At 38.0% G+C, this 27,721-nt stretch overlaps 1 protein-coding gene across 1 annotated transcript in view; it reads left to right on the forward strand.

The window, feature by feature from the left end:
- The first annotated feature begins 2,171 nt into the window (after positions 1-2,171).
- The window catches only part of LOC150078794 (Na(+)/H(+) exchanger protein 2-like), a 138,066-nt gene continuing 112,516 nt past the window's right edge, over positions 2,172-27,721 (forward strand). Inside the window, exon 1 of the mRNA XM_090383548.1 lies at positions 2,172-2,620. Coding sequence (XP_090239674.1) covers positions 2,254-2,620 — 367 coding nt within the window. The 5' untranslated portion in view covers positions 2,172-2,253. The remainder of the gene's footprint in view (positions 2,621-27,721) is intronic.

Consider the following 27,721-nt stretch of genomic DNA (forward strand, 5'->3'; position numbering starts at 1 on the left):
GTACAGCCCAATCAGAATGACTATTCGGACTACCAAACCTCAGTCCAACAGAGCATGTATGAGATGCTCTGGACTAGGGGAATTTAACCTTTTTAGGCTAGGGGCAAAAACATAAAATATTGAAGATCTCGGGCGGCAAGAATAGTTGCATACCACTAATTATTTTCAGAGTAGGATGAAAATTCTGTTGATCAACGTTTATATTTGTAGTTTTGTATTTTAAATTTAATAATTAAATTCTACAATTCAAGACTTAATATTAATGCTAATACTAATACTATACGGTTGTAATAATATTGTCAAATATTGAGGAATATTCATAAAACATAAGAAAACAACACAGCAAAATCCGAATATATTCAGAAACAGTTTTTTTTTAATGATTTTTTTTAAAAGTCCAGTGGGTGGTTTTAAGCTCGGGTCGGGAAGAGGAACATAACACTTGCCTAAATGGGCCTGGGCCACACGAGATGAAGGATGGACAGCAGGTTGGAAACCCTGCTCTAGAGAGAAGATTCTCGTCGGTAGGACAGTTGATAGAATCTTTGTCCTCTCCACACAGGGTGAAAAAGACCTGAGTTCGATTCCAGTTAATGACGTGAGGAATTTTTATGGACCTTTTTCACAACATGGCTAAGTTAGTCGGTCTCAGACGAGGGTAGCATGGTTTTTCTCCAGGAAACTTGGATTTTTCTTCCAGCGAATAGAAAATCGAACACAGAACACATGCAATTTGAAGACAATCTACGCGGAGCAGCATAGCCTTACCTGTTGATGCTCCTAAAACCCTGCTACAACAACAACCGTCTAGAGAGAACGGTTCAATAATTGCATGATCCTGGCTCTGTCCCAGAAACTTTAGAGGTTGCGTCAGCCCTCACACACGAATAGGAAATGTTGATATCAATTGATACTAGATGAATTAACCGTCTCGTTCTTAGCATGATGAATCGATGTCATGCCTGTATTTCAACACATGGATCCATAGGTTATCAATTATTCCTCAAATTTTCCTAGTATTATCAACTTTCTATTTTTGATTTTTTTTCCCTTCTTTTTATTCTCACGAACCTATCTGCGTCATATACATAAGTCTAATTTCAAATCGAATTTGACCACTCATTTTGCATTATTATGCTTTGCGTTTTTAGTTTTGTTCCTTAACTTTTGATAATCAGTGGATTTCTAAAAGTGCTTAAATTAAGTGTGTAGAAAAGTTGACTTATAAATTGACTTATCTATAATAAGTCATTTAAAATTTGCCCATTCTTGGAACTGTGGGATATGGATTTTCACACTATGGCCGAATTAGTCGGTCTTGGGGTATCGATATTTATCATGATAGATGACTTTCGTCTTTATCTTGATTTTTTAAATATAAACTATTTTAATTAAAAGTATTCATTGATTTAATTGAGAGTTTTATGTGGTAAATTCATTTTAATGGATTATTTTAAAATTTCACAGTAAAAGTACGACTACATTAAAAGCAAACGATGTAGAAATCTCTCGCGTTGCAACAACGGTTTGAGACGACACCTATCGTTCGTTACAACTGATTGCTTCATTACAAGATTTATAATTCCTTTCAAATATTTCCAGTGCTTGCGCATCAGGCTTCAAGTTCATGTGTACTTTAAGAAAGTGTAATATTTATCTTTGTTATCTTGAAGTGTATATCCACACACCCACCCACGGTTTCGTAAAATAATGCTGTTAAGAGAAAGGAAGTTTATCTTACATTGACGTCTGCCTCTTATATTTCCCGCTTGGTTTTTTGGAGAAATAAGCAGTTATTGCGCACGCGTGAAAATGGCACCGTATATCCACTACGATCTGTCACAGAAAATTTTCTGTAATAAACAAGACAATCTGGACAGCGTGAAATCAAGTTCTAAGATGCGCCACAAAGTTTAATTTCTTCTACCAAATAGTGGAGAGCAGCCGTTTTACTAACTTTTGTTCAAAAGGATGCAACAACCTCACGTCTCTCTCTTTGCCTTTCGTACCTTCAAAATGCAACCAATTGCGAACAGCGTTTCCTCTGACGTCGATACTTGAGCTCCACTAATAACATAGCGGATACAAAAGTGTCGTTGGTAATAAACAGCGTCCTCTCTAGTTCAGCAACAACAAATATTTCATCTAGAAGAGGTGTATTTCTCTTCTCAGAATGACCTACTGACACCAGTAAAAGCAGAAATTCGCTTCCAGCTGCAGGCAGTGAACGGAAAAAGTTTCTGTTTCAAAGCGATGTCCTCATTTATTACAGTATCTGTTGCGCTCTGGTTGACGTTTGGTTTCCCTGCGTTAGGAGAAGAAGCTCGAGCTGTAATAGCGGACAATGTGTCGGGAAATAAACAGGAGGCTATACCCTCTACTGTAGAAAAACATACCTCGGACGATCCTATTATTTTGCCGTTGTATTCTAATGGTCATACTAGTACCACTGTCAAGCATGGTTCGGGTGGTTCTGATGGTCATTCTAGTTCGGGAGAGAAAGGGGGGCATTCTGCTCCCGTTCATGAGAGGTTTCTTGTGGCGTATGTGGACTTTCCTCACGTGTCTGGTCCTTACATCATATCGCTGTGGATCATAATAGCTGGATTAGCTAAAATTGGTAAGTAATTAGTTAAATTTAATATTAAATTTAACTTTGGAAACGGGTGTACAGCTCGATTCAGATGCGGACTGAAATTTCTTTTGGGATACTGTTTTTAGTTTGGTAGTAGAAAATTTGAGTTTGATGGCAGCGTACGATGCATTACAATCATTTGGAAGGGGCGTATTTAGTTAGAAAATATTCGGTCGCAAATGATTGGCCATTAATAATTGGAACTGTAAGGATAACCGTTTTGCTTTTCTTTACTATTTTAAAAATGATCTTTGGATATTTCTGATAAATTTGGATAGCATCAATTAATTGATTAATATATCTAAAGTATAATAACAAAGTATGTCCTCCATGAGTGTTCATCAGTGAGTTATAAAAACACCTTGTACAGTATCAATTCAAGTTTTCATTATGGACAGGGAATTTCTATTCACTGTGTAATCGTGAACATTTATAGAAAGTGGACCCTTCTCCCCCTCCAAAAGTATTTCGCTTAGGGTCGTCTCGAAAGCACCAAATTCTCTACTGCCTGCTTCTTGTATTACCAATTACTTTGATTGACCAAATTTGATTTTTTTTATTCTTTTTTGATGTTTGAATGTTCAACGAGTTCGACCAACGAGTTTGAATTATTCAACGAGTTTGACCACTTCTATTTTTGGATTGCCAGCGAATCGCCAATGTGATTACTTCGAACTCAAAATCAGCTTTTTATTCAGATCAATTCAATTTAGAATTTCGGCTTCATTTATAATCTCTATAATTTCGCTCGATATCCGGGAAAGTTTTTCGAATCCTAGGAGTATTTCTAACCTGTGATATTTCGGTAGTAGGAATGATTTCATTTCGGTAGTAGGAATGATTTCATTTCGGTAGTAGGAATGATTTCATTTCGGTAGTAGGAATGATTCAAACGAATGAAATCTGTGTTCATCAGATTCTCGGGCAACTACTATTGATTGAAATGAATGATTTCATTCGTTGTAATTACTGTATTTTTCTGCGGTTTGAATAAACTGCAGGAAAAACTTAATCCAGTCCATCTGGAGAGGTCTAAAATAACTTATGAACTGTAATATTTTTGTCGCTGATGCTCCTAAAACCCTACAACAACAAATGTAATCTTTGAAACCGGTCGCTGTGACATATCCGCTCAGCCAAAAAGGCTTCGTCGTTGACGGTTTCCTTACGGGTTTTAGTGGTTTAGTTGACAACCGCTTGCCATCCGTTGACTGGAGAAGTTTGGGCTTCTCCACCAAAAGAAATGGAATTTATTTATTCATTTTTATTAACTGGGAACTCTGCTGTATGACTTCGTGGAAATATCAACGTTTTCATGCTTATCTATTCAACCCGGTCCTTTTCTTAGTATCTCCAAAATTGTGATTGCATGACCAGCAAGTGATAAGCCAAAATTCATTATGTGAAAAAAATACTTTATTTCTTTACAAGAATAAATCTTCATCCATCTTACTGATTGTGTTGGATTAATTCAAAAGCAGTTGTTAAGATTGTAACTTGGTCCAATACTACTTATAAATTTGCATCCGATATGACAAAAGAAAACTGTCCGTCTTGAAAAGCATGTTTATTTCCGAGGTTGCCTGGGGGGGGCGCCTCCCAGGATTCGCCCTCCGCCAAAGGATCAAAATTATCTGCAACAAAGCTGAATTTTATTTTTAAAATGCATTTCATCTATAGGTTAGCAAGACCTTAAAGTGTCGAAGTTTGTTACACTCTTGAGCAAGACCTATCCACTTACCTTTTCTTCCCCCCCCCCTCCCGTTGTTACTTGGCCGGCACACGTTATGGTATATGGTGGGACGTGACACTACCAACATACTTCTCTCTGGAAAAAGTTGTACTAGAGATCGGCCTTCATAATTACATCAAATGATCCTGTGTCTTGATGCAGAGGGTTAGCATGTTCTAATACAGCAGTTGTAGTTAGACCAACACAGTTGTAATCAGATCAGTACACGAACATTCTTTGATATAAAATGAACGCATCTAGTTACGAAGACAGTCATTCATTAGTTTTTAAAGTTGAGAGGAAAACTTTATATTTCATGACCAATAAGTAATCTTTATTTGTTGAAAACAAATATGTGGAGCTCTATCAGAAATTTTCCAAGTTCGTCATATAGCAACATGAAACTACTACAGTCCACTATCTTTTTTGATTTTTGCCCTCGTTGGTGGCACAGTTGGTTACCTGCAAACTATCCCACCCACAAAACACCAGGTGGAAAAGACCTGAGTTCGAGTGCCGTCGATGACGCAAGGAATTTTTATGGGCCTTTTTCACAACGTGGCTGAGTTAGTCGGTCTCAGGCGAGGGGTAGCATGGTTTTTTCTCCCCGAAATCAGGTTTTTTTTTTCAACAAACAGAAAATCGACCACAGAACACACGCAATTTACATATGGGGCATATGGCCTTAGTTGCTGATCTCCTAAAACCCTACACCACAACCTTTTGATTTTCCCTTTTTTTCATATAAAATTTGAATTTTGTGACTGTCGATCAGGCAGAATTTGTTAGTATATAATACTGGGCAGCACAGCTCATTTATATTTACTCCTTTCAGCCATAACAGGAAAAAGAAATTTAAAAAAAAATAATAAATTCTTCCACATCTATTTACACTGTACGTATATAATAACTTACTTATGGCCCTTTATCCGGAACGCTCTTTGAACTTGAATAACCCAAAGGACAAACAGGTTTTGACCTGATTCTTTTTTGCAGTAGGTTTTATTCAGCAGTAAAACTGAGAGAAAAAAAAACAAATTCTGACGATTTTCAAATCCCGAGAATTGATTCAGCTCACAGTGAAACTAACTTGCCGTTTATTTTGAAAAGAAGATAATTTCTTAGCTTTTGTCATCACAGTCAACAAATCTTAGGGTCAGACTCAACTAAATTGTCCGATGGACACCGGTTAGCAGTTTCCGAGGTCCAGATAAACTTTTGTGCAATAATTGTAACCCTTTTTTTAAAGGACTGTGTAGTCGTACACGTAACAAATTGACATTTAACCCGAGTCCCCTCCTACTGACACCTTAGCTAGCAGCGAAGGAGCACAGGGATAGGTTTTTGTAATTACTTCCATATTAATTTTTACTACTTCTCTAAAACAGTTCTGGCGAAATATTCACCACGGGTACTTTTGACTTGATTCCTTTTACAATAGGCTTTATTTAGCAGTAAAGTTTTGGTTAATCTTTACAAACGGGCACCCCTTCCCTGTATCTTTGCGACAAGCAGTGATAGATAAGTGTAGCTCCTCACGTATTGCTGTGACAGGCTGCTAATTACCAATGGTTTGCGTTAGAGTGAATGTCGTCTTTCCACCGATTAAAGCCTTGAAGGTTTGCATTCTCATCTTCTAAAGATGAGAGAGAGAGAGAGAGAGAGAGAGAGAGAGAGAGAGAGAGAGAGAGAGAGAGAGAGAGAGAGAGAGAATGCCGTCTTGGCGCCAGTTTAAAATTAGAAAACGAGTTCTTTCCTCCCCATTCGGTGCTAGTTTAAAACGGAGAAACGAGTTTCTTTTCCTCCTCTCGATGCTGGTTTAAAATCGGGAAACGAGTTCTATTGGCGCTGTTTTAAAATCGGAGAACGATTTCACCAAGGGGAGAAACTCATTTCTGGATTTTAAATCAGCGCCGATGGGTGAAATTCAGATTCAAGATGGCATTTATTCTAACGAAATCTCCTCTTCAGGTTCCGTGTTCAATTTGAATGTTGGAAATCAACTTTTTCCAGCCACTGCAGGTCATATTGAGGGCCTCTTATATTATACCCGAGGTAGGCAGGTCTTCCTCCTTGCAATTGTAGTAGTGTTCTTGTGGTCCTTGCCCTCTTAAGGACCCGCTCATTGGTGACCTGATCTGTCCATGGAATTTTGAGCATTCTAACGAAAACCGCCTGCCAAGACGGCTCTCTCTCTCTCTCTGCATTCATTAGCATCTTTAGAAAAGGGTACCTGCCGATTTTCAAAATTTCCGTTATTTTATATTTAGAAAATAGATAATTCCAGGAGACGTCTTCTTAAAGACGTCGGCAACAAGCTCAAGAATGAAAGAAGCGATATAGAACTTGGCAGAGTGATGAAGAGGCAGCTGAAATAAGAAAAGCGGCTGGAAAGGGTGGTATTCCTCCGTGTGGTATGGGCGGCACACCTCGATCCCTGCTTACGTTGGTTCGTACCTGGGTAGTCACCTCCAGTATGCTAGGTGCCTGATGGACGTGCACATGGGGGTTATACCAAAGGATACTAACAGTCCCACCATCTTGAAGGTAGAAGCAGAGGATTTGGCTGTCACAGACCGACCGAACTTCGCCGAAATTGGTTCCTTTTGAATTGAGTGTCACCGAATATCAGTGCCATCAGCATTTTAGACTCCCAAGTTGCAAGCCCAGCTTAGCATACCTGAGAGAATGGCTGTGACATCCTCATGGACGATCTAGTTCAATTTCATATTTATTTATAATATTGAGGGGTATGATAATAGGCCGCCACTTAATAAATCTCTGTATGTGACATTTCAATGGCATTGAAGATTCCTAGGTCAACGATGGGTAATGTTATCTGCAAATTGAAGTGGAATGGTGCTGAGACCATCGGTAAACCTCAGAAACTAACGGAACCTGAATGGATTGCACTACAAAGAATGATCCACTCGGAACGTAGGTCGACGTTGTCCAGTACACACAGATACGGCGCCCCCGTAGCCAGGTGGGCAGGAGTAGCAGTGCATAGCACACGCTTCTTGATTAGATCGGAGTTCGAGCCCGTGACCACCAAATACCGAGGATGCAGAAAGATCAGGGAATGACCACCGCATATCTCCGGAGCAATATGGCCTTAGTTGCTAATGCTTCTAAAAACCAAATAATAACAACAATCAGTGCTATGATTGGGACACATGTTAGTAGTAGAACGCATGCTAGTAGAATGTGCAGGACGCTGCATGGTATGGGTTTCCATGGTCATGCAGGCTTCCACAAGCTACTGACCACCCTGACGAATGCCAGACGCTGTCTACCTTTGTGTGAGACCCACCGTTCTTGAACCATAGACCAAGCGAAAACAGCTTTGGAGTGAGGAGTTACGGTACATTTTCTCTTAGTTTGATGGTCCTCCCCGGGTGTGACGAATGCCCGAGAAAGCTATTTGCTGGACTGTGTCGTCCCGACAATGGAGTTTGGCAAAAGCAGAGTTATGATCTGGTCTGTTTTTAATGGTTTGGCCTGGAACCATTGATTGTTTTGGACAAAACCAGAAATCCTGATGTAGGTTTGACATCCTACACAGTGTTTTACCTGCACTCTGCCAGAACCTTGAGGAAAACCCATACTTGTATCAACAGGACAATGCTGATACAAGTATGTTTTTTGGGCAGTCTCTTCTCGCATGATCTTCGAAAAGTTAGCCCAGAGCACTCCTATACAGAACTTCTGGGACGAATTTGATCATCGGATGCGTGTGAGGAGACTGTCCAAAAAAACATAGCTGAACTAGTCATCGTTTTTGAAGTCCGATTGGCTTTAACTGTCAGTTCAGAGTACGGTTACAAAGAACTGGTGGAGAGTGTTCCACCGAGGCTAGAAGCTATCATAAAGGCTAAAGGTTTCGGCCCACGTTATTAGTCTTCCTGTAATACAGATTTCCGGATATTAATGGTAGGGCCATTAATATCCGGACACGCAATGGTAACATTGTATATTAAGGACAGCTAGACAAACATTGGTTTTGAGGTCGAATTGTGTGAAATATTGCTATAAAGAGAAATGCAAAACTACAAACAACTTGACCAAAATGTGAAAAAAAAAGAAGTGAAAATGAATAAAAATAGACGGACAATTGAGCTCATCTCGCTGGGCGACCACAAGGCTAACAATGGCCATGTAATGAAATGTTAAACACACAAATGCGTTACCGACCAGATAGAAATCTAAATTAACTCGCCAAGACAAACAGATTTGAGCAGCGCTAGTCTCAAAGGGATCATGGGGTGGCAGTTTGAGTTTGGAACAAAAGGGGAAGGCTCAGAAGGTGGATGATAGGAAGACTTCCACCTGTAAATAGGAAGAACAAGGGAAATAGAGGGGCGTCCCTGCACGAGCAACCCACCTCCTGTTGGGGAGGACTATTTAGAGGCAGACACAGAATTAGGGTGGTAGGTCCCAACAGGCGGAAAGTGTAAGAGGGGAGTTGGGAAGAGAATTGGCAGGGCCCTTGGGAGGTGGAGAGTTGAATGTCATAGGGCTCGAGTGCCCTATATAAAGTGTATTTAGTGTCAGACGGCACCAGGGGTTCCCCCCATCTCCGCGTAGTTTTCATTGTGGGTGTACCAGTTCGCTGGAAATGCCAGAGATTTAAAAGTGTAGGGATATTGTAATGTATAGTGTCGTACACCGTTGTTCATCTGGTCGTTTAGCCGCTGGACCCCTGCTGAGACCCAACGTTGCCCCACCTTCGCCCCGTGGAGGCAGACCAGGAACCCAGTAGTTTGTTTCACTCTGGCAGGTCCTGCCACCTAATTTCCTGAGATTTCAGTAGCTAGAACCTAAAAAAAAAAATAATAAATCAATAAATATTTATTTATTTATTATCATTTTTTAGGTCCTATGCAATATAAATATATTCTTATATTGTATGCATATGCCCTATGTGGGAGGATTTGCCGTGGGGAGTGAGTGGCATTCCCACTCTGGCTAGACCAGCTGGAACCAGCGTCGGCATCCGACGCCATGCCGCCTAGGAAAAGGAATCGGTATTGCGTCAGCAGTGCTGACGCAATACCGATTCCGGATACACGAGTACACAACATACATTTTCAATTCCGCACACATTTACATTACTGCCAGTCATACAAGCAAACAGGACGTTTTAAGATTTTTTTTTTTTTTTTTTTTTACCGTTTATTCACGGCACATGCAGAACATTAACTTCACCTAGCATTTAACTTTACACATGTTCTGTTTCACTCGCTCCTTCTTTCATACACCCTAAATATGGACAGCGCGCGCATAGTTTTATTTTATTTTATTTTATTTATTTTTTTTTTTTGTGTTCAGGCGAAGTTTTTTTCACTCTGTAACAAAACTCAGTAACCAAAGAATAGTGAGATCTTGTTTACACTCGGAATAACTCGAGAGACAAAACCTCGCATCTCCACTTGAGACTCAGGGGGGGGGGGAAGGACCATTAAGAGTTATGACTGAAATCAGACAGCTACCTGATCCCTCCGGTTCAAGAACCTAAACCAAGATCTCTCCAAACTGGTGCCAAGTGATTGAAACACTATATTGGTAATTCGAATTGTACAATATCTTAATGTACTAGTTTCAACTTTTCACCACTTGGTCGTTATACTTTTTCTCATGGACGCTGTTTTATTTTAAAAGATTTCATGCCGAATAATGTCAGTAAGCGGAATTTTTCTGCATTAAAAAAAAAAAAAGCTACTCCCATTCCCACACGGTTACCATCCAGTACCGTATTGAATTTAGCCATGCGCATTGATTCTGTCACTTTCGGTAGTAACTGATTTCAGTATTCAACAACCCACTGCCCATAAGTGAACTTCATAGTATTCAATCTTCTGTTATTCCCTGAGATTTTATATTTGCAACCACTGGCTCTTTTCTCACCTACGATGGAGAACAGACCTTCCTCATTCATTTCATTCATTCCCCTCCCCCTTCAGCGCCTTATACATATCAATTAGATATCCCCTTAGCTGTCTAGTAGTTAAACTTTGCAGTCCCTCACCTTCTAATCTGTTCTTCAACGATTTGCAAATCAGTAATCCGGTCAACCTACTTCGAACCGTCTCCAAAAAAGTCCGTCTCTTTTTAGATGCGTCTTCAAACCTGATACTGTATTCTAAACACGGTCTAACCATCTTATAGAGGGACAATGGTCCTATTAACAAGGTTCCTGGAAGTCATGGACAGGACAGGATAGCGTATCTTCTTATCCGCTTGTTTATTTTCTGTTATCAAAGCTCTGAATTTAATTTAAACAAATTATTGAAAACAGATCGCGGACCCCTGTCCCCTTTCCCAAATATTACCTCCATGAATCCCCTATGGTCCATGGACTAAAAGTTGGGAACCACTGTCTTAAGATATTTATTGTAGTCATCTGAATATGTGTAAATAAGAAGTTTACGGTTGATCTACCGGTTTTCTTTCAATGAATAATTTATAACTACTGTGGTTCTAAGGAGTAAGTTGTACATCTGGCGGATTATGTCATAATTGCGAAACATTCGTTTGTTTTTAATTTTTCGGTTGCCATTTAATTGCAACTGAAGTCTTAAATCTTACTGTTATTGCTTCGAAATCTGGAATATTTGAATCAGCTATTCAGACCAGGGCACATGAGTGTATTCAGGCAAAGCAGAAAAAACGAACTCCCATTTGATTTGAATGTACGAGTAATTTAATCCTTCGGGCGCTAATATTTAATTGAACAACTTTCAGGGTAACATGACCGTAAAAGTCATTTCAGTCGTACTCAGGGAAAACTTGTTTTTCTTGATTTAAACTGTATAATAAAGAGTTCTTTATTAGCTTCTAATAGACTTCAGATTCGTTTCACGTTACTGTATCACGTGTTTCACAATAGTGAGCGTTTGTAAATTTTGAAGTTAAAGCAATTCGTAAACAGTCTTTTAAATGCCAGAGCAGATTAATCAGTTGTTTAATGCATTAAATTTTAATATTTTTATTAAAGAATGTGATTTGGATATGCGTATAATTTTTTGACATTTCTTACTTTTCCTTTCACTATACACCTAGAAAACAAAACAATAAAAGAAAGCTTTCAAAATCAAGTTTCCTTAAGATGAAAGAGGAGATTTTGCATAATAAAACCAGTAGAGCAGAATACCACATTCCTAAAGAAACGCTCGTTCCTGAACTGAGTATTTCAAGAAAATATTCGGTTCGAAATCCCACAGGGGTCACTTACCGTACGATGTACTTTTTTTCTTTTACAGGAATGTGTATTTTGATTCTTTTTTACTGCGTGTTATTTTACAGAAATACAGAAACACGTGCTTCGATTTATTCTTACTACATTTTTTTAACGAAATGTATATTTGGTTTTTTTATTTATTATTTTTTTTATTTGTTTTACAAAAATGTGCATTCTGGTTTATCTTTGCATTTTTTATAGAAATATTATTATTTTTTATCCATGGAACCTCTTCTATTTTATTTTATTTATTTATTTTATTATTTTTTTATTATTATTTCTTATCCATGGAATCCACTGCCACAGGCCTCTTCTATTTTATTTATTTATTTTTTTTTGTTTTACGAAAATGTACATTTTGGTTTCTCAGCATGTTTTTTTTTTTTTGTTTTGCAAAAACGTGGATTTCGGTTCATTGTTGCATTTTTTTTGTTTTACAAAAACGTGGATTTCGGTTCATTGTTGCATTTTTTTTTTTTTGTTTTACAGACACGTAGATTTCGGTTCATTGTTGCATTTTTTTTTTTTTGTTTTACAGACACGTAGATTTCGGTTCATTGTTGCATTTTTTTGTTTTTGTTTTACAGACACGTAGATTTCGGTTCATTGTTGCTTTTTTATTTGTTTGTTTTACAGACACGTAGATTTCGGTTCATTGTTGCTTTTTTATTTGTTTGTTTTACAGACACGTAGATTTCGGTTCATTGTTGCTTTTTTTATTTGTTTGTTTTACAGACACGTAGATTTCGGTTCATTGTTGCTTTTTTTATTTGTTTGTTTTACAGACACGTAGATTTCGGTTCATTGTTGCTTTTTTTTTTTTTGTTTGTTTTACAGACACGTAGATTTCGGTTCATTGTTGCTTTTTTTTTTTTGTTTGTTTTACAGACACGGTGATTTCGGTTCATTGTTGCTTTTTTTTTTTGTTTGTTTTACAGACACGTTGATTTCGGTTCATTGTTGCTTTTTTTTTTTTGTTTGTTTTACAGACACGTTGATTTCGGTTCATTGTTGCTTTTTTTTTTTTGTTTGTTTTACAGACACGTTGATTTCGGTTCATTGTTGCTTTTTTTTTTTTTTGTTTGTTTTACAGACACGTAGATTTCGGTTCATTGTTGCTTTTTTTTTTTTTTGTTTGTTTTACAGACACGTAGATTTCGGTTCATTGTTGCTTTTTTTTTTTTTGTTTGTTTTACAGACACGTAGATTTCGGTTCATTGTTGCTTTTTTTTTTTGTTTGTTTTACAGACACGTAGATTTCGGTTCATTGTTGCTTTTTTTTTTTTTTGTTTGTTTTACAGACACGTAGATTTCGGTTCATTGTTGCTTTTTTTTTTTTTGTTTGTTTTACAGACACGTAGATTTCGGTTCATTGTTGCTTTTTTTTTTTTGTTTGTTTTACAGACACGTAGATTTCGGTTCATTGTTGCTTTTTTTTTTTTTGTTTGTTTTACAGACACGTAGATTTCGGTTCATTGTTGCTTTTTTTTTTTTTTTTGTTTGTTTTACAGACACGTAGATTTCGGTTCATTGTTGCTTTTTTTTTTTTTTTTGTTTGTTTTACAGACACGTAGATTTCGGTTCATTGTTGCTTTTTTTTTTTTTTTTGTTTGTTTTACAGACACGTAGATTTCGGTTCATTGTTGCTTTTTTTTTTTTTTGTTTGTTTTACAGACACGTAGATTTCGGTTCATTGTTGCTTTTTTTTTTTTTGTTTGTTTTACAGACACGTAGATTTCGGTTCATTGTTGCTTTTTTTTTTTTTTTGTTTGTTTTACAGACACGTAGATTTCGGTTCATTGTTGCTTTTTTTTTTTGTTTGTTTTACAGACACGTAGATTTCGGTTCATTGTTGCTTTTTTTTTTTTTGTTTGTTTTACAGACACGTAGATTTCGGTTCATTGTTGTTTGTTTTACAGACACGTAGATTTCGGTTCATTGTTGTTTGTTTTACAGACACGTAGATTTCGGTTCATTGTTGTTTGTTTTACAGACACGTAGATTTCGGTTCATTGTTGTTTGTTTTACAGACACGTAGATTTCGGTTCATTGTTGTTTGTTTTACAGACACGTAGATTTCGGTTCATTGTTGTTTGGTTTACAGACACGTAGATTTCGGTTCATTGTTGTTTGTTTTACAGACACGTAGATTTCGGTTCATTGTTGCTTTTTTTTTTTTTGTTTGTTTTACAGACACGTAGATTTCGGTTCATTGTTGCTTTTTTTTTTTTTTGTTTGTTTTACAGACACGTAGATTTCGGTTCATTGTTGCTTTTTTTTTTTTTTGTTTGTTTTACAGACACGTAGATTTCGGTTCATTGTTGCTTTTTTTTTTTTTTTTGTTTGTTTTACAGACACGTAGATTTCGGTTCATTGTTGCTTTTTTTTTTTTTTTGTTTGTTTTACAGACACGTAGATTTCGGTTCATTGTTGCTTTTTTTTTTTTTTTTGTTTGTTTTACAGACACGTAGATTTCGGTTCATTGTTGCTTTTTTTTTTTTTTTGTTTGTTTTACAGACACGTAGATTTCGGTTCATTGTTGCTTTTTTTTTTTTTTTTGTTTGTTTTACAGACACGTAGATTTCGGTTCATTGTTGCTTTTTTTTTTTTTTTTGTTTGTTTTACAGACACGTAGATTTCGGTTCATTGTTGCTTTTTTTTTTTTTTTTGTTTGTTTTACAGACACGTAGATTTCGGTTCATTGTTGCTTTTTTTTTTTTTTTGTTTGTTTTACAGACACGTAGATTTCGGTTCATTGTTGCTTTTTTTTTTTTTTGTTTGTTTTACAGACACGTAGATTTCGGTTCATTGTTGCTTTTTTTTTTTTTTTTGTTTGTTTTACAGACACGTAGATTTCGGTTCATTGTTGCTTTTTTTTTTTTTTTGTTTGTTTTACAGACACGTAGATTTCGGTTCATTGTTGCTTTTTTTTTTTTTGTTTGTTTTACAGACACGTAGATTTCGGTTCATTGTTGCTTTTTTTTTTTTTTGTTTGTTTTACAGACACGTAGATTTCGGTTCATTGTTGCTTTTTTTTTTTTTGTTTGTTTTACAGACACGTAGATTTCGGTTCATTGTTGCTTTTTTTTTTTTTGTTTGTTTTACAGACACGTAGATTTCGGTTCATTGTTGCTTTTTTTTTTTTTGTTTGTTTTACAGACACGTAGATTTCGGTTCATTGTTGCTTTTTTTTTTTTTGTTTGTTTTACAGACACGTAGATTTCGGTTCATTGTTGCTTTTTTTTTTTTTGTTTGTTTGTTTTACAGACACGTAGATTTCGGTTCATTGTTGCTTTTTTTTTTTTTGTTTGTTTGTTTTACAGACACGTAGATTTCGGTTCATTGTTGCTTTTTTTTTTTTTGTTTGTTTTACAGACACGTAGATTTCGGTTCATTGTTGCTTTTTTTTTTTTGTTTGTTTTACAGACACGTAGATTTCGGTTCATTGTTGCTTTTTTTTTTTTGTTTGTTTTACAGACACGTAGATTTCGGTTCATTGTTGCTTTTTTTTTTTTTTGGTTGTTTTACAGACACGTAGATTTCGGTTCATTGTTGCTTTTTTTTTTTTTGTTTGTTTTACAGACACGTAGATTTCGGTTCATTGTTGCTTTTTTTTTTTTTTGTTTGTTTTACAGACACGTAGATTTCGGTTCATTGTTGCTTTTTTTTTTTTTGTTTGTTTTACAGACACGTAGATTTCGGTTCATTGTTGCTTTTTTTTTTTTTGTTTGTTTTACAGACACGTAGATTTCGGTTCATTGTTGCTTTTTTTTTTTTTGTTTGTTTTACAGACACGTAGATTTCGGTTCATTGTTGCTTTTTTTTTTTTTTGTTTGTTTTACAGACACGTAGATTTCGGTTCATTGTTGCTTTTTTTTTTTTTTGTTTGTTTTACAGACACGTAGATTTCGGTTCATTGTTGCTTTTTTTTTTTTTTGTTTGTTTTACAGACACGTAGATTTCGGTTCATTGTTGCTTTTTTTTTTTTTTGTTTGTTTTACAGACACGTAGATTTCGGTTCATTGTTGCTTTTTTTTTTTTTTTGTTTGTTTTACAGACACGTAGATTTCGGTTCATTGTTGCTTTTTTTTTTTTTTTGTTTGTTTTACAGACACGTAGATTTCGGTTCATTGTTGCTTTTTTTTTTTTTTTGTTTGTTTTACAGACACGTAGATTTCGGTTCATTGTTGCTTTTTTTTTTTTTTGTTTGTTTTACAGACACGTAGATTTCGGTTCATTGTTGCTTTTTTTTTTTTTTTTGTTTGTTTTACAGACACGTAGATTTCGGTTCATTGTTGCTTTTTTTTTTTTTTTTTTTTTTTTTTTTGCCAGTGCTACAAAAGCCTGTGGCCTCCTTGCACTATATGGCGAATAATATTACTATCTTTGTCTTCTTTATTGTTTTACAGAAACGCACATTTGGATTAATTTTTTTAAGAAATGCGCTCTTTGATTCTGTCTTCACACATTCCACAAATGTGGTTTTCTGCTGCTTTGAATATCGGTTAATATCTTAAATACAGTGATTTAATATTGAGTTTCTCTTTACTGAACCACTTCGCTATAAATTTCCTCCGGTTAAAGCGGTTTTAAGTTTTGCAACTGTTTCACTACTCCGCTAGAGGGCGGGCGGGCAGCGCTTTTGTTTTTATCAGTTTAATAGATGAGTATACACTATTTTGCGAAAGAATCTCGTTTTATGTCAGTAAAATTACTGTTTATGTATTTTTAAATTACATATAATGAATGTTGAATCATACTTCCCGGTTTTGGATGTTTACATGTTCAAAAGGTGGTACTATTTGAAAGGTTTAGCACAGTGGTTTCAATCGGGGTGCCGCTACAATATTCAAGGGGTTCCACGTAATTTGGGTTTAAGTTACTTAAACTTATTATTTTTTTAAATGTATATGTTTATTTCATTATAAAAAGGTGTACAGTATCTTTTTTAATTTTGTGGTGATCTATAATTGATGTTTACTTAGTACCTCTATAAAAGAATAAAATTATTATATACTGTATATATATAATTTGTATTATGAAATGTAATTTTTATAATTATATTATTATAATAACTGATTATTTTTTTAAATGTATATTGATATAACATGTATATTTTTTAATATTTTATATATACAGAGAGAGAATCGGATCTAACAAGCAGAAAATTGAGTAGGGGTGCCGCAAAATAAAATAAATTACTTAGGGGTGCCGTTATTAAAAAAAGGTTGAAACCACTGGTTTAGCGTATAAAACGTTTTAAGTTTTTCCAGTATTTTATGCAAGCATGGATTTACGCATAGACTAAAGAAGCTGTTATTTTCCGTGAAGTGTGATTTTTATCTTTATTTTCTTCTAAATGCTCTCTATCTAATGTTTCTTCTGTTATTCACGTTATCTGCAGCAATAAAAAACGTATTTTTTAGATTTTAGTAGTAAAGAGTGATTCGTTTTATAAATAAAGCAGTCTTAAACAAGAATTGAGTGTATTAGATAAATTCATTCAGAGGAATTTAAGATTTAAAACAATTTTGTAGCGTCACGTGGATTCAAATACGTGGCATGCGTAACTTTGATCTTACAATTGCTACTTGGGTAACTTGGCTAATTCACAAATTTTGTAGTTCTTCTTTTTCGTTCCCCTTAATTTTTTTCGCGAAACGTGCTCTCTCTTTATTGAAGATGGATCTAAGCGTTTTTGTTGGCATGGTGCCTGGAGGGGGGGGGGTGACTCTGAAAGCCATCCGAACTGTGAAGTTGGTCACAAGAGCACACACTCTGGAGTGATATTAGAAAATAATTAATTACGTTTTTTGATGCGTTTTGTCGAGTAGTTTGTCGAGTTTTGATGCGTTTTGTCGATACTCAGGTCTTGTACGCTGAGTGGCCAGTTTATTAGGTCCATCCACTAATAGCTCGCGTGCAGCGAGGTGTACGAATAATAAAATATACCGACATGCGGAGACGCATAAATATTTTTTTTATTTGAAGGCATCTTTGTTTTATTGTCTGTCAGCTTCATGTAGAGGTGAAAATCTAAATGTAATTGTGCTTAGAATCCACAGCAAGAAATTTATCTTTAGAAACTTAAGAATTGTTATCAGTTTATAAGTATACATTTTACAAACTATTTACTAATTTTAGTAATTATTTTTTTATGGCACGCTAAAATTATTATTTTACTTCAGATTATTTTTGGCACACAGGAAGGGAAACGTTCGCCTTCGCTGGTGTAGACTCTAGAGTGGACTTGAGACTAGTTCAACCACCAGAAAACATCCAGTCAGTGACAGTCCTCCTGTGGTCGGAGACAGTTTGTTGATTACTATCAACAAACTGTTTCCGACAATCAATCAAATAACAGGCTACAATCACTCAATTACAGTTGGCGTGAAAAGGAGGATATTGGAATACTCGGGAAGTGGGACCTGTTGACGGATGGAGTATAGCAATACCCTACTTCACCAGGACCAACCCTTGTTAGCCAAAAACAAGCACTTCAGATGCTTGATTTCAGCTGACAAGAACACCGACATTGTGCACTTGAGGAGCTTCTTCCAATGGTTCAGGATGACGGAACGACCAGAGTATAACAACATCAGCATAAATCGATGGTCTCAGTGCCAAATGGGGGTGTTTTCAGTAGGTCATACGACAGGATCCACGACATCAGTGAATCAATTTCTGAATGAGTAAAAGCACATGTGTTCGTACCATGTGGTGCAGCAAGTGTGTGAGTGATTCAGTGGGAGAATTTACAAGACCATAGATTTAAGTGACTTTCAATGTAATGTGATAGTCGGTGCCAGACAAACCGGTACGAGTATCTTGCAAATTGTAACCCTGCTGGTATTTTAATGTATGGCTGTGTATCGAGATTGATTCAATAACGAAATAACATCCCTCAAATGATACTTTGGTCGGAAACAGCTCATTGAGTGATGGAGGACAAATAGAGGCTGACCAGACTTTTGCAGGATAACATAAAAGCTGCTATCAGTCAAATAATTAGCCAGTACAGAAGTAGCAACCAAAGCGGCATTTCAGAATGCATATCAATTTGGCTACGATAATCTATCTTCTCATGCATGTTGTATCGTAGCCGATCACAAAAACGGGATTCCAATCCTGTTAGGGGAAAAATACGGGTTCAAAAACACCAAGTTTGTACTGTGGAAGATGGGGGAAAAAATTAATTCCTGGTCTGACGAACATATTGTTTTTCGCAGATACACAAACATTTTTTATCGTGCATGTCTCAAAATGCCCTGATTATTACTGATTTCAAAGAAAATGGGCCAATAATAGCATGCACCGCCAATCCATACTATACTGTAACCTCTAATAGATGAAGTGATTCCTCAACATGGTCGTTAGGGTGTTCTCTAGCCGAAATTTTTGTGCCTGTCAAATCAATCGAGGTGAAAGTGCACTTCATCCATAGAACTTGAAATATCCATTCGGGCTCCTGCGCAATCTTACCAATCATCCTCTGGGCGAAATGACGATGGCTTGGATAATCTTGTGATTCCAATCGATGCAGATCTTTGATTATGTAGGGAAACTAATGGACATTTTTCCTTTATTGCTTCACGTAATACTGATCGTGCCAAATGTACGAGACGTGATCAGCAAGTTCGGGGACTGACTTAAAAAAAATGTTGTCAGTCTTGAATTTGCAACTTTTCGCAACATATTCAATGACTCTAGATATAGTAACGCATGAATCGCCTGTTTAGCTGAATTAACGCGTGTTGAATAGGTGTTTTATGGGTTTCATCGTATTTTAAAATGAATGATTTTACTAAGCAGCGAGTTGTATCATATTTTGTTTCAAATTAGGGACAAGTGCAACAGAATCTCATGAAATGTTATAAACAGCTTTCGGAGAACATTTTGTTTGTTCAACGTTTAACCATCCACGAAGTTTGTGAAATTAATATTTCTTATGGGACATGTCAATCAATTCATCGATTACAATGTTTTGATGCTGACTAACGACCACTTTTAGGTTTAAGGGTTAAATAGCTTTCGAAACGCTTTACAATATCGTTATTCTTGACCAAGGAGACCTTGAGACATTTTTATATCTTTGATACACTCTAAGGGCTGCAGTAATACTGTCGCCATTGTTGTAATAAAGTTTAGTTGAAATGCTTTATCTTTAGGCAACATTTTAAAACGGCCTTGAGTGGAATTGGTTTTTTAAGTTTGAGCTTCGAGCTTCTTGTCGAAGAAGAATATGACCATGGCAAGCAAACATTTGAATCCTCTGATCTCTAAGTTATTCCTTTTTATAACGAACCCAAATCTAATTTGTTTAATGGAGTGAATTGTATTTTTCGAGTTATCTGCTCTGACCAGCACAGTCTAAATTTCAATTCACTTGTATGATCGATGTAATGTCGTCTTCTCGGATGGATGCACTTTAAGGTTTCTTACACTGACTATAAGTCTACCATTCGCAAAGCCTCTCACGATAACTGGTCACAGAGCTAGAAAAGTAATACCAACAATGAACTTTACCACATAAAGCAAGATCCCAACCTGTAGCCTTCTGGCTTCCCATGAAACAGAAGAAAGGAAGTGGTAATGGCAAAACTCAGAGTTTGGCACCCATCTTGCACATCTTTTCCTTTTATGGAAGAAAATCCTTAACAGTGCTCATCCTGTCATAGTCAGCAAAGGGTAGGTCATTTACTGGTTGGTTTACCCAATTTGAAGCATATTGGCCTGTACAGTTATATATAATTCAACACTTATAACGTTCTGCTGCTTGCAAATAAACCTATTAAAGGACACAATTTGGTCTCGGTAGCTCTATTGTTAACAAACACCCCATTTCCTACATTTATGCAACAATTTCAAGATTGTTTACTGAACTCATGTCACTACTTTTTTCTCCTGCACCTTTTATAACTCAGACATCCATGGTAAGATATCTTTAGAAGTAATCCATTATTAGGATATGATCCTAATGAAGTGTCCAGCCAGTGTATAAGAAACACTGTATCTTTATAGATTTTTTTTTTTGATAGTAGCATCCTAATATATTTTTATACCTGTGGATATTTAGTAAGTCGAAATTTGGCTTACCGCCCTGGGAAGCCCATTGCACCCTCCACTTCTTGAGCTGGTTCTGCCTATGGTAAAACCAACAATTTGTTTTCCTGATCAATCTGGCACGTTTAGTTTTTGCTGTATGTAAAGATACAGATGTTAAACTCTTTTACATACTATAATATTTGTTAATCTTTCACAATGATGTATTAGATCATGCTAATATAGCAGAACCTTTTTATAACCTATCTTCTAATCGTACACCTACCCCTGTTCAAGTAATTAGGTTAAACCGGCACTTCACCTTGATGAGGACATGGAGGACACTAACTCCCAGGAACACAACCTTGATTTTAGCCTGCTGGCTAGACGGGTTACCGGCATTCTTGTTTTCCATTATGTACATGCAGAATTTAAAAAAAAAGAAATCACGCATGCCCGTTGTAAACTAGTTCATATTAAAAAACGGCATTAGTGGGTCTAGGTCAACGGAAGCATATTTTCACTGCAGGAATTGAGGATTTACACATTTTTATGACACTTATTGGAAATTGAAATATCTAACAGTACGCTTCACTTCATCGAATCTAAGTTATCAGTTAAGTTTCTTATTACACTCCAGTGGCTTATTCCGTAAATAATGATTGCTGTTTAAGTTATGTAATATGATTGAGTTGACGGGTTCCAACCTTTAAGGTTATGATCCCTGACAGTTATTCTGCATTTTAACTGTGAACTGGATAAAACAAACCCCATTTCACCATATTATTACAAAGAACTTTGTTTAGTAACTACCAAAATTGAGAAAATAAACTTTAGCATTTTTTTTGACAGTATGGCCGAGTTTATCGGAGAGTTGCATTGTTTCCTTCTTCATAAATTCTGCTTTTCATTTATCATAACAGCACAACCTACAATCGAATACCCCCAGTTTATAGACAATACTGACGTCCTGTGGTCTTAGTTTTGGCTTGAATGAGTGGATTTGTTAGAGTGAATTTGACTGAGAGGTCCTGGTTCGAAAGTACAGTAGGTCTTTTCAAGCATGGGATTAGCTGTAATGTTTAACCCCAGAAACTTGCATTCCAGTCTTGGGATACGTGCAACTTGGAAACATTAAACTGATACCTAATTTTCCAAGTTGCCTTGGTGGCGGTCTTAGACACCAGAAATGATTTATTAAAATTAATAGGACCCCATTTCATAGTGAATTATTTTTAAGTTATTTTTTGATGCCTGATCGTCCTTCTGTACACAGGATACCCGCAATACAGACACAATGAAGCAACGCTTAAACCGTTAGCTCTTAGACAACCTTCAAAATGATTTCACAACCACCAACTATAGTTGTAAGTAACCAGAAAGCTAGTTCGCGAGGAGTTGATTAATGCTTTTGAGCTTCTTGACAGTTGTTTCACCATTTTTGAAACTTATCAGAAGTTGGAGTATTCTTCCAGTATCCGGTCACACTGTCAGAAAAATTTCAAAATTCCCAAAACTTTAATGGAACTGTCTGAAAAATTGGTGTCAGTACATCGTAATGTTACATGCAAATTATGAAATATGCTATAAGTTCAAAGAAAATAAGAAGGAAGCAGGGCCGCTGGAGAACCCACTCACACCGTCACCCGGATTTCAGAACTCCTTCAGACACGACAATTTGTTGGCAAGCATCAGCCGACAAACTGTCTTTCTAAGGATGAAGCTGTAATTCACCTTTGGGACATCCAGTATTAAAGCTCACGATTAGTATAAGACTAGTACAGATTGATTGCATTCTTTCTTACTATATCTCATCATATACAGTGATTTCAGAGATGGCCAATTATAATGAAGAATTGCGATGGATTATTTTTTTAGCCATTACTCAAGTTTGTTTGTAGAGAGAGTTGACCAAAGGATCGGTGTGTACTCGTCTTGTTCAAAGAGGTGTTCCCGCTTCGTACTAAAAGGCTTACATATAGAATACCACAAATCATGATATGAGAAAGAAGTGTCATCCGTTATGCTAGCTGCTCCCCACTTCTTTATGTGGGAGGTAATGTCTGAGGTCTTCAACAGTTACGTAAGCTCTTATTACAACAGAACGGTGATGTGTTCAATGATCAGCACTATTAGTCTCTCGGCGATGTCAGCATGTTTCTCAGTCTTGTCTATCGAAGTGTTCCTTTAAGCATGTCTGGGACTAAAGAGAATTAACTTTTTCCACTAGTTATCAATGATGAAACCGTGAATGCAGTTTATTGTGACATTATGACCAATTCTATCTTACACCAGTTTTGGCAGTGCTTTAGAAAGGGAGCGTATATACTGTATATTATCACGTCCACGTTGTCTTTAGGGTCTGTGTCACAAACCATAGTCGATATGACACTAACGTTTCCAGCTTACAGCCAAAATCTAACTGAAGATCTTTTAAGAAGTGTAGGAACAAAATGAAACCAAAAACAAGACTGCTTTTCTCAGACAGAAACTATGCAGTCTTGTTTAAAAATTTCTTTCTACTGACCATATGTTGGAGTATACGTCACTCTTCTTGAGCGTATACTTCATCGAACTGTATGCAGTGTCATGTTGTAGTTCGGTTTTAGGAGCATCAGCGACTAAGACTATATTGCTTCGTGTATACTGTCTGTAAATTGCGTGTGTTCTGTGGTCGATTTTCTGTTTTGTTGGACGAAAAACCCGCGTTTCCGGGAGAAAAACAATGCTACCCTCGCCTGAGACGGACTAACTCAGCCACGTTGTGAAAAAGGCCCATAAAAATTCCTTACGTCAACGACGGGACTCGACTTCAGGTCTTTTCCATCCGATATGTGCAGGACGGCGACCTACCAGCTGTGCTATCCACGAGGGCTACAGTGTCATCCCTTAGAATTAGGATGCAACTGATGTCTAACACACACACTCCGTTGCTACTCTGATCTCGCCCAACTACCGACGGCAAGACTACTGATTAGTGGAGATGTCAATTGCCATTCAAGGCTTTGGTATAGGAACACTGAAGACCGACGGGGAACAGGGAATGGAAAGCGTCTGGAAGAATTCTTGGCTAATTCCACTCTTACAGTCCTCAACCTGCCCCGCAATCTTCCTACATTCTCCAGCACCCTGTGGGAGACTTCCATAGATGTAACCCTTGCTACCAGATCAATGGCAAGCTATCTCCAGAACTGGGTGGTCCAGGAGGCTTGGATCACCTCTGATCACCGGGCCATTACCTTTGAAATTGAAGCGTTCCATTGCCCACATTCCGATCCAACGATTGATGACACATATGCGGTCGATAATGCAGACTGGGCCCTCTTTCAAAAGACCCTGTGCGACCTCTTCCACCAGTTACCAGCAGATGATCCTAGGTAAATGACCCTGACCTACGTCAGCAAACTTTCACCAACCTCATTACCAGTGCGTGTGACACAGCAATGAAGAAGAAAAATCCTGGAGTAGGTGCTGTCCCCTGGTGGTCCGCAGAGTTACAGAATCTTCGACGGGAGGTGAAACAGAGGAGGAAAATCTTCCAGCGTGCCAGGAGATCTTGGCCTGCCAATGAGGTTGAAGAATTAAGACAACAATACAGGAACATTCGAAATGAGTACACTGCTCTAATTAGAAAAAGAAAACAAAAATCATGGGAAGATCTTGTCACCTCAGTTTGAAATCAAAACCCCTGGGGGTGGTATATAAGGTTACCACCAACAAACTCTCCGGAGGAGAAGTTATCCCGTCAACCATAGCACCAACGGGAAGTGTGACAAACACCTGGACTAGCTCGATAAATAATATTCTTGATGCAATCTTTAAGCACCAGCAATGGTAACGACCCCACAGCAGCTCTTGCTATGTAGAGAAAATGATGACTACAGCACGGAAACAACGGAACCACCATTTACTTTGGAGAAACTTAACCTAGCAGCAGCAAGAATTAAGACACGTAAGTCACCTGGTCTGGACAAACTCGAGCCAGAAATTGTTAAGAAACTAATTGAATATACCCTACACCCTATCTTGGACCTCTTCAACCACTGTCTCCAAGTAGGATACTTTCCCAAGTGCATGGAAAGTAGCAAGTGTACGCTTGATCCTAAAAAATCCAAACAAGCCGCCAGATAGACCAGACTCCTACCGCCTAATTGCTCTTCTCTCCTGCCTTAGCAAACTTTTTGAACATCTCCTACATAGCAGAATAACAACTCATTATGTCAACGCCAATCTCCAGTCACAAAACCAGTATGGCTTCAGGAAGGGACGGTCAGCTGTGGACGCCCTGGATAACATCGTCACAACCGCCAAAAGCTCTACCAAGAAATATTTCCTTGCAAACTCAGTTGATTTCACCGGGGCGTTTGACTCTCTCTGGTGGTCAAGCGTCTTGGGTAGACTTCGAGCCACAAACTTGCCCCAGAACCTATATCTTTGCATCCACAGCTATCTCTCGAACCGCAGCATAACTGTCAGAACACCATACAACCAGATCACCCGACCGATCTACAGGGGCTGCCCACAGGGGTCCGTGCTGGGGCCCCTCTTCTGGAACATCGTCCTAGACTAATTCCTCTCTACCAACCTAGCAAACGTCAATACTCAGGCGTATGCAGGTGACCTGGTCCTTACCCTGGAAGCCGATAACAGAGCACAGCTTGAAGATATAGGAAACAGAGCACTTGCTACCCTACAGAACTGGACTAATGAACACAACCTCCAGATCTCACCGGACAAAACGTGCTCCATATTTCTTAAAGGAACGCTGGACATCCGGAGACCTCCACAACTAAAAATACAGGGCAGAATTGTCAAGCCACGGAAATGAAGTATCTAGGCATAATCCGGGACAAGAACTTATCCTTTACCCCTCATCTGACGAATCTGCGTAAAAGATCCGTAATTATTTGTACCTCACTAGTAAACAGTCTCTCGCCGCGACTGGGGATTGAAGAAACGAACTCTTTCCATATACTACAGAGCCATATTCGTACCAATAATCACATACGCAGCAGGAATCTGGTACACGAAGACCATAACAGCAGTCAATTACAGAAAGCTTGAAACAATACAGCGAGCAATGCTACTGGCCATCACCAGGGCAGCGTGCACGGTCAGCACCCACGCCATTCAGGTGCTGGCCGGTGTGCTACCCCTGGACCTTGAGGTCGTCAGATGCGGGTTGCTATATCACCCCATATCTAAGGGTAAAGCAGTATCAATCATGGATTATACAACAGACCCAGCTAACACAGCTAAAGCAAAGAAAAAAAGCCTAGCCCACTACCTACAACAAACCTGGCAATCCAGGTGGACCAACTCCTCTTAAGGATAGATTACGAGAAAGTTCATTCCCGACACTACTAGGGTTTATCCACTGTTCAGTAATGCCTAGTGCTTGTAATTTCCCTTTGATGGGCCTATGGCCAGTTAAGAAGAACGTGGCATGAAGGCCGGGGGAGATTACAAGCACTAGGCATTATTGATGACCTCCCCCCTATCTACTGTGGTTTCTCGGAAAGCTGGAGCCACTTAATGTATGACTGTAAGCCCTATGAGGACTTAAGATGTACTCTCTTCACCAAAATCCACTATCTTTCAAAAGACCGGGAACAGCACGTCCTTGATAACGCCAAAGACTACATTGCCTTCACGCGCTTCTCAAGAATTGTTCACCCGATGTAGGGCGCTTCCACGGACACAAACTTGAAAACTGTACAGTACCACCCACAATTCACGACACAGCTTTGAATCACTGACTTGGAGCCTTGATTGAGGGAGAAATTCCATTAACGCACAGCAGAAGATAAGGAAACTAACACACGCAAACAGCATCAAGTGCCATCTGGAGATTCAAACTAGGTGCCTAACCTAGTTCCCTATAAATCCCCTTTCCTAGGCTGGAGGGAGGATACGGTTTCTGTCTCCTCCCCTCCCCTGCCTTCCCCTTCATCTCCTGGTGGGGCCTGGGCCTGCCCCACTGACTGTTTTGGGATCGCCTTCTCTATCGTCCCTATACTTTGTCTTTTCCCCCCAGTCTTCAGTCTCCCCTCCCCACTCTGCCTAAATTGTCAGCGTACACCCCACACAATGTCAAAATTCAATAACGTCCAAAATTAAACCGCATTAATATAAACCTCTTTCGGCCTTATTTTTCCAGTGTTTTTGCCCCCCACTTTTTTGAAATCTTGGTACTGTTGACGCCTTTTTAGGGGGTTAAATGTGAATGTTGCTCTTGTGTTCGAATAGAAAATTATTGAAGGTGCGTTGAATCCGAAGCTCATGAAATAAATGATGACATCAAATAGTGTAGTGGATGAATTAGCTTTGAAGCATAACATTTCGAGTAGTGCTGATGGTGTTTGGTAGTGTTGTTAGAACACGTGACTGTTCATTTGCAATTCATTGGTTCTGAATTTTAGGGTGGCTGTGATGACTTTTGGAAAGTCATATTACCAACCGGTGGCACTTGGGGCCATCTCTTTGACGCAAGGAATTTTTAATGGGCTTTTTCTTTTCATGAGGAAGCACAGTTGGTAGAATCGCCTTCCGCCCCATACCGGGTTGAAAATACCTAAGTTCGAGGCCCGTTGGACATGAGGAATTTTTGTCACAACGTGGCTGAGTTAGTCTCAGGAGATGGTAGCTTGGTTTTCCTCCCGGAAACTCGAATTTTTCCTCTAGCAAACAGACAGATCAACCACAGAACACGCACAATTTACAGACATAAAACACCGATGAGCTAAAACATTATGACCAGCGAGTCGTTATGCAAATCGAAGCAACTGTAGGTGAACTACGACGCGGTTCGGGACACTGTATAAAAAAAAAAAAACTTGATACGGAATTCCTTTAATCAGTGTTACTCATGTTCTTCAGATGGGAAAGGCAGTGGACTTAAGCGAGTTTGACAAAGGCCAAATTGTAATGGCCAGACGACTGGATTTTCGTCCAACACTGCCGGCGAGGTGTTGGACGACCACAGCTCGTCGATGCTCGAGGTGAGCGAAGGCTCTTCCGGATGATACGTGGCAACAGATGGGGGACTGTGGCGCAACTCGCCGGTAATTGA

The sequence above is a fragment of the Mastigoproctus giganteus genome, chromosome 10 (assembly GCF_048544385.1).
Source record: "Mastigoproctus giganteus isolate SK-2022 chromosome 10, ASM4854438v1, whole genome shotgun sequence".
Lineage (NCBI taxonomy): Eukaryota > Metazoa > Arthropoda > Arachnida > Uropygi > Thelyphonidae > Mastigoproctus > Mastigoproctus giganteus.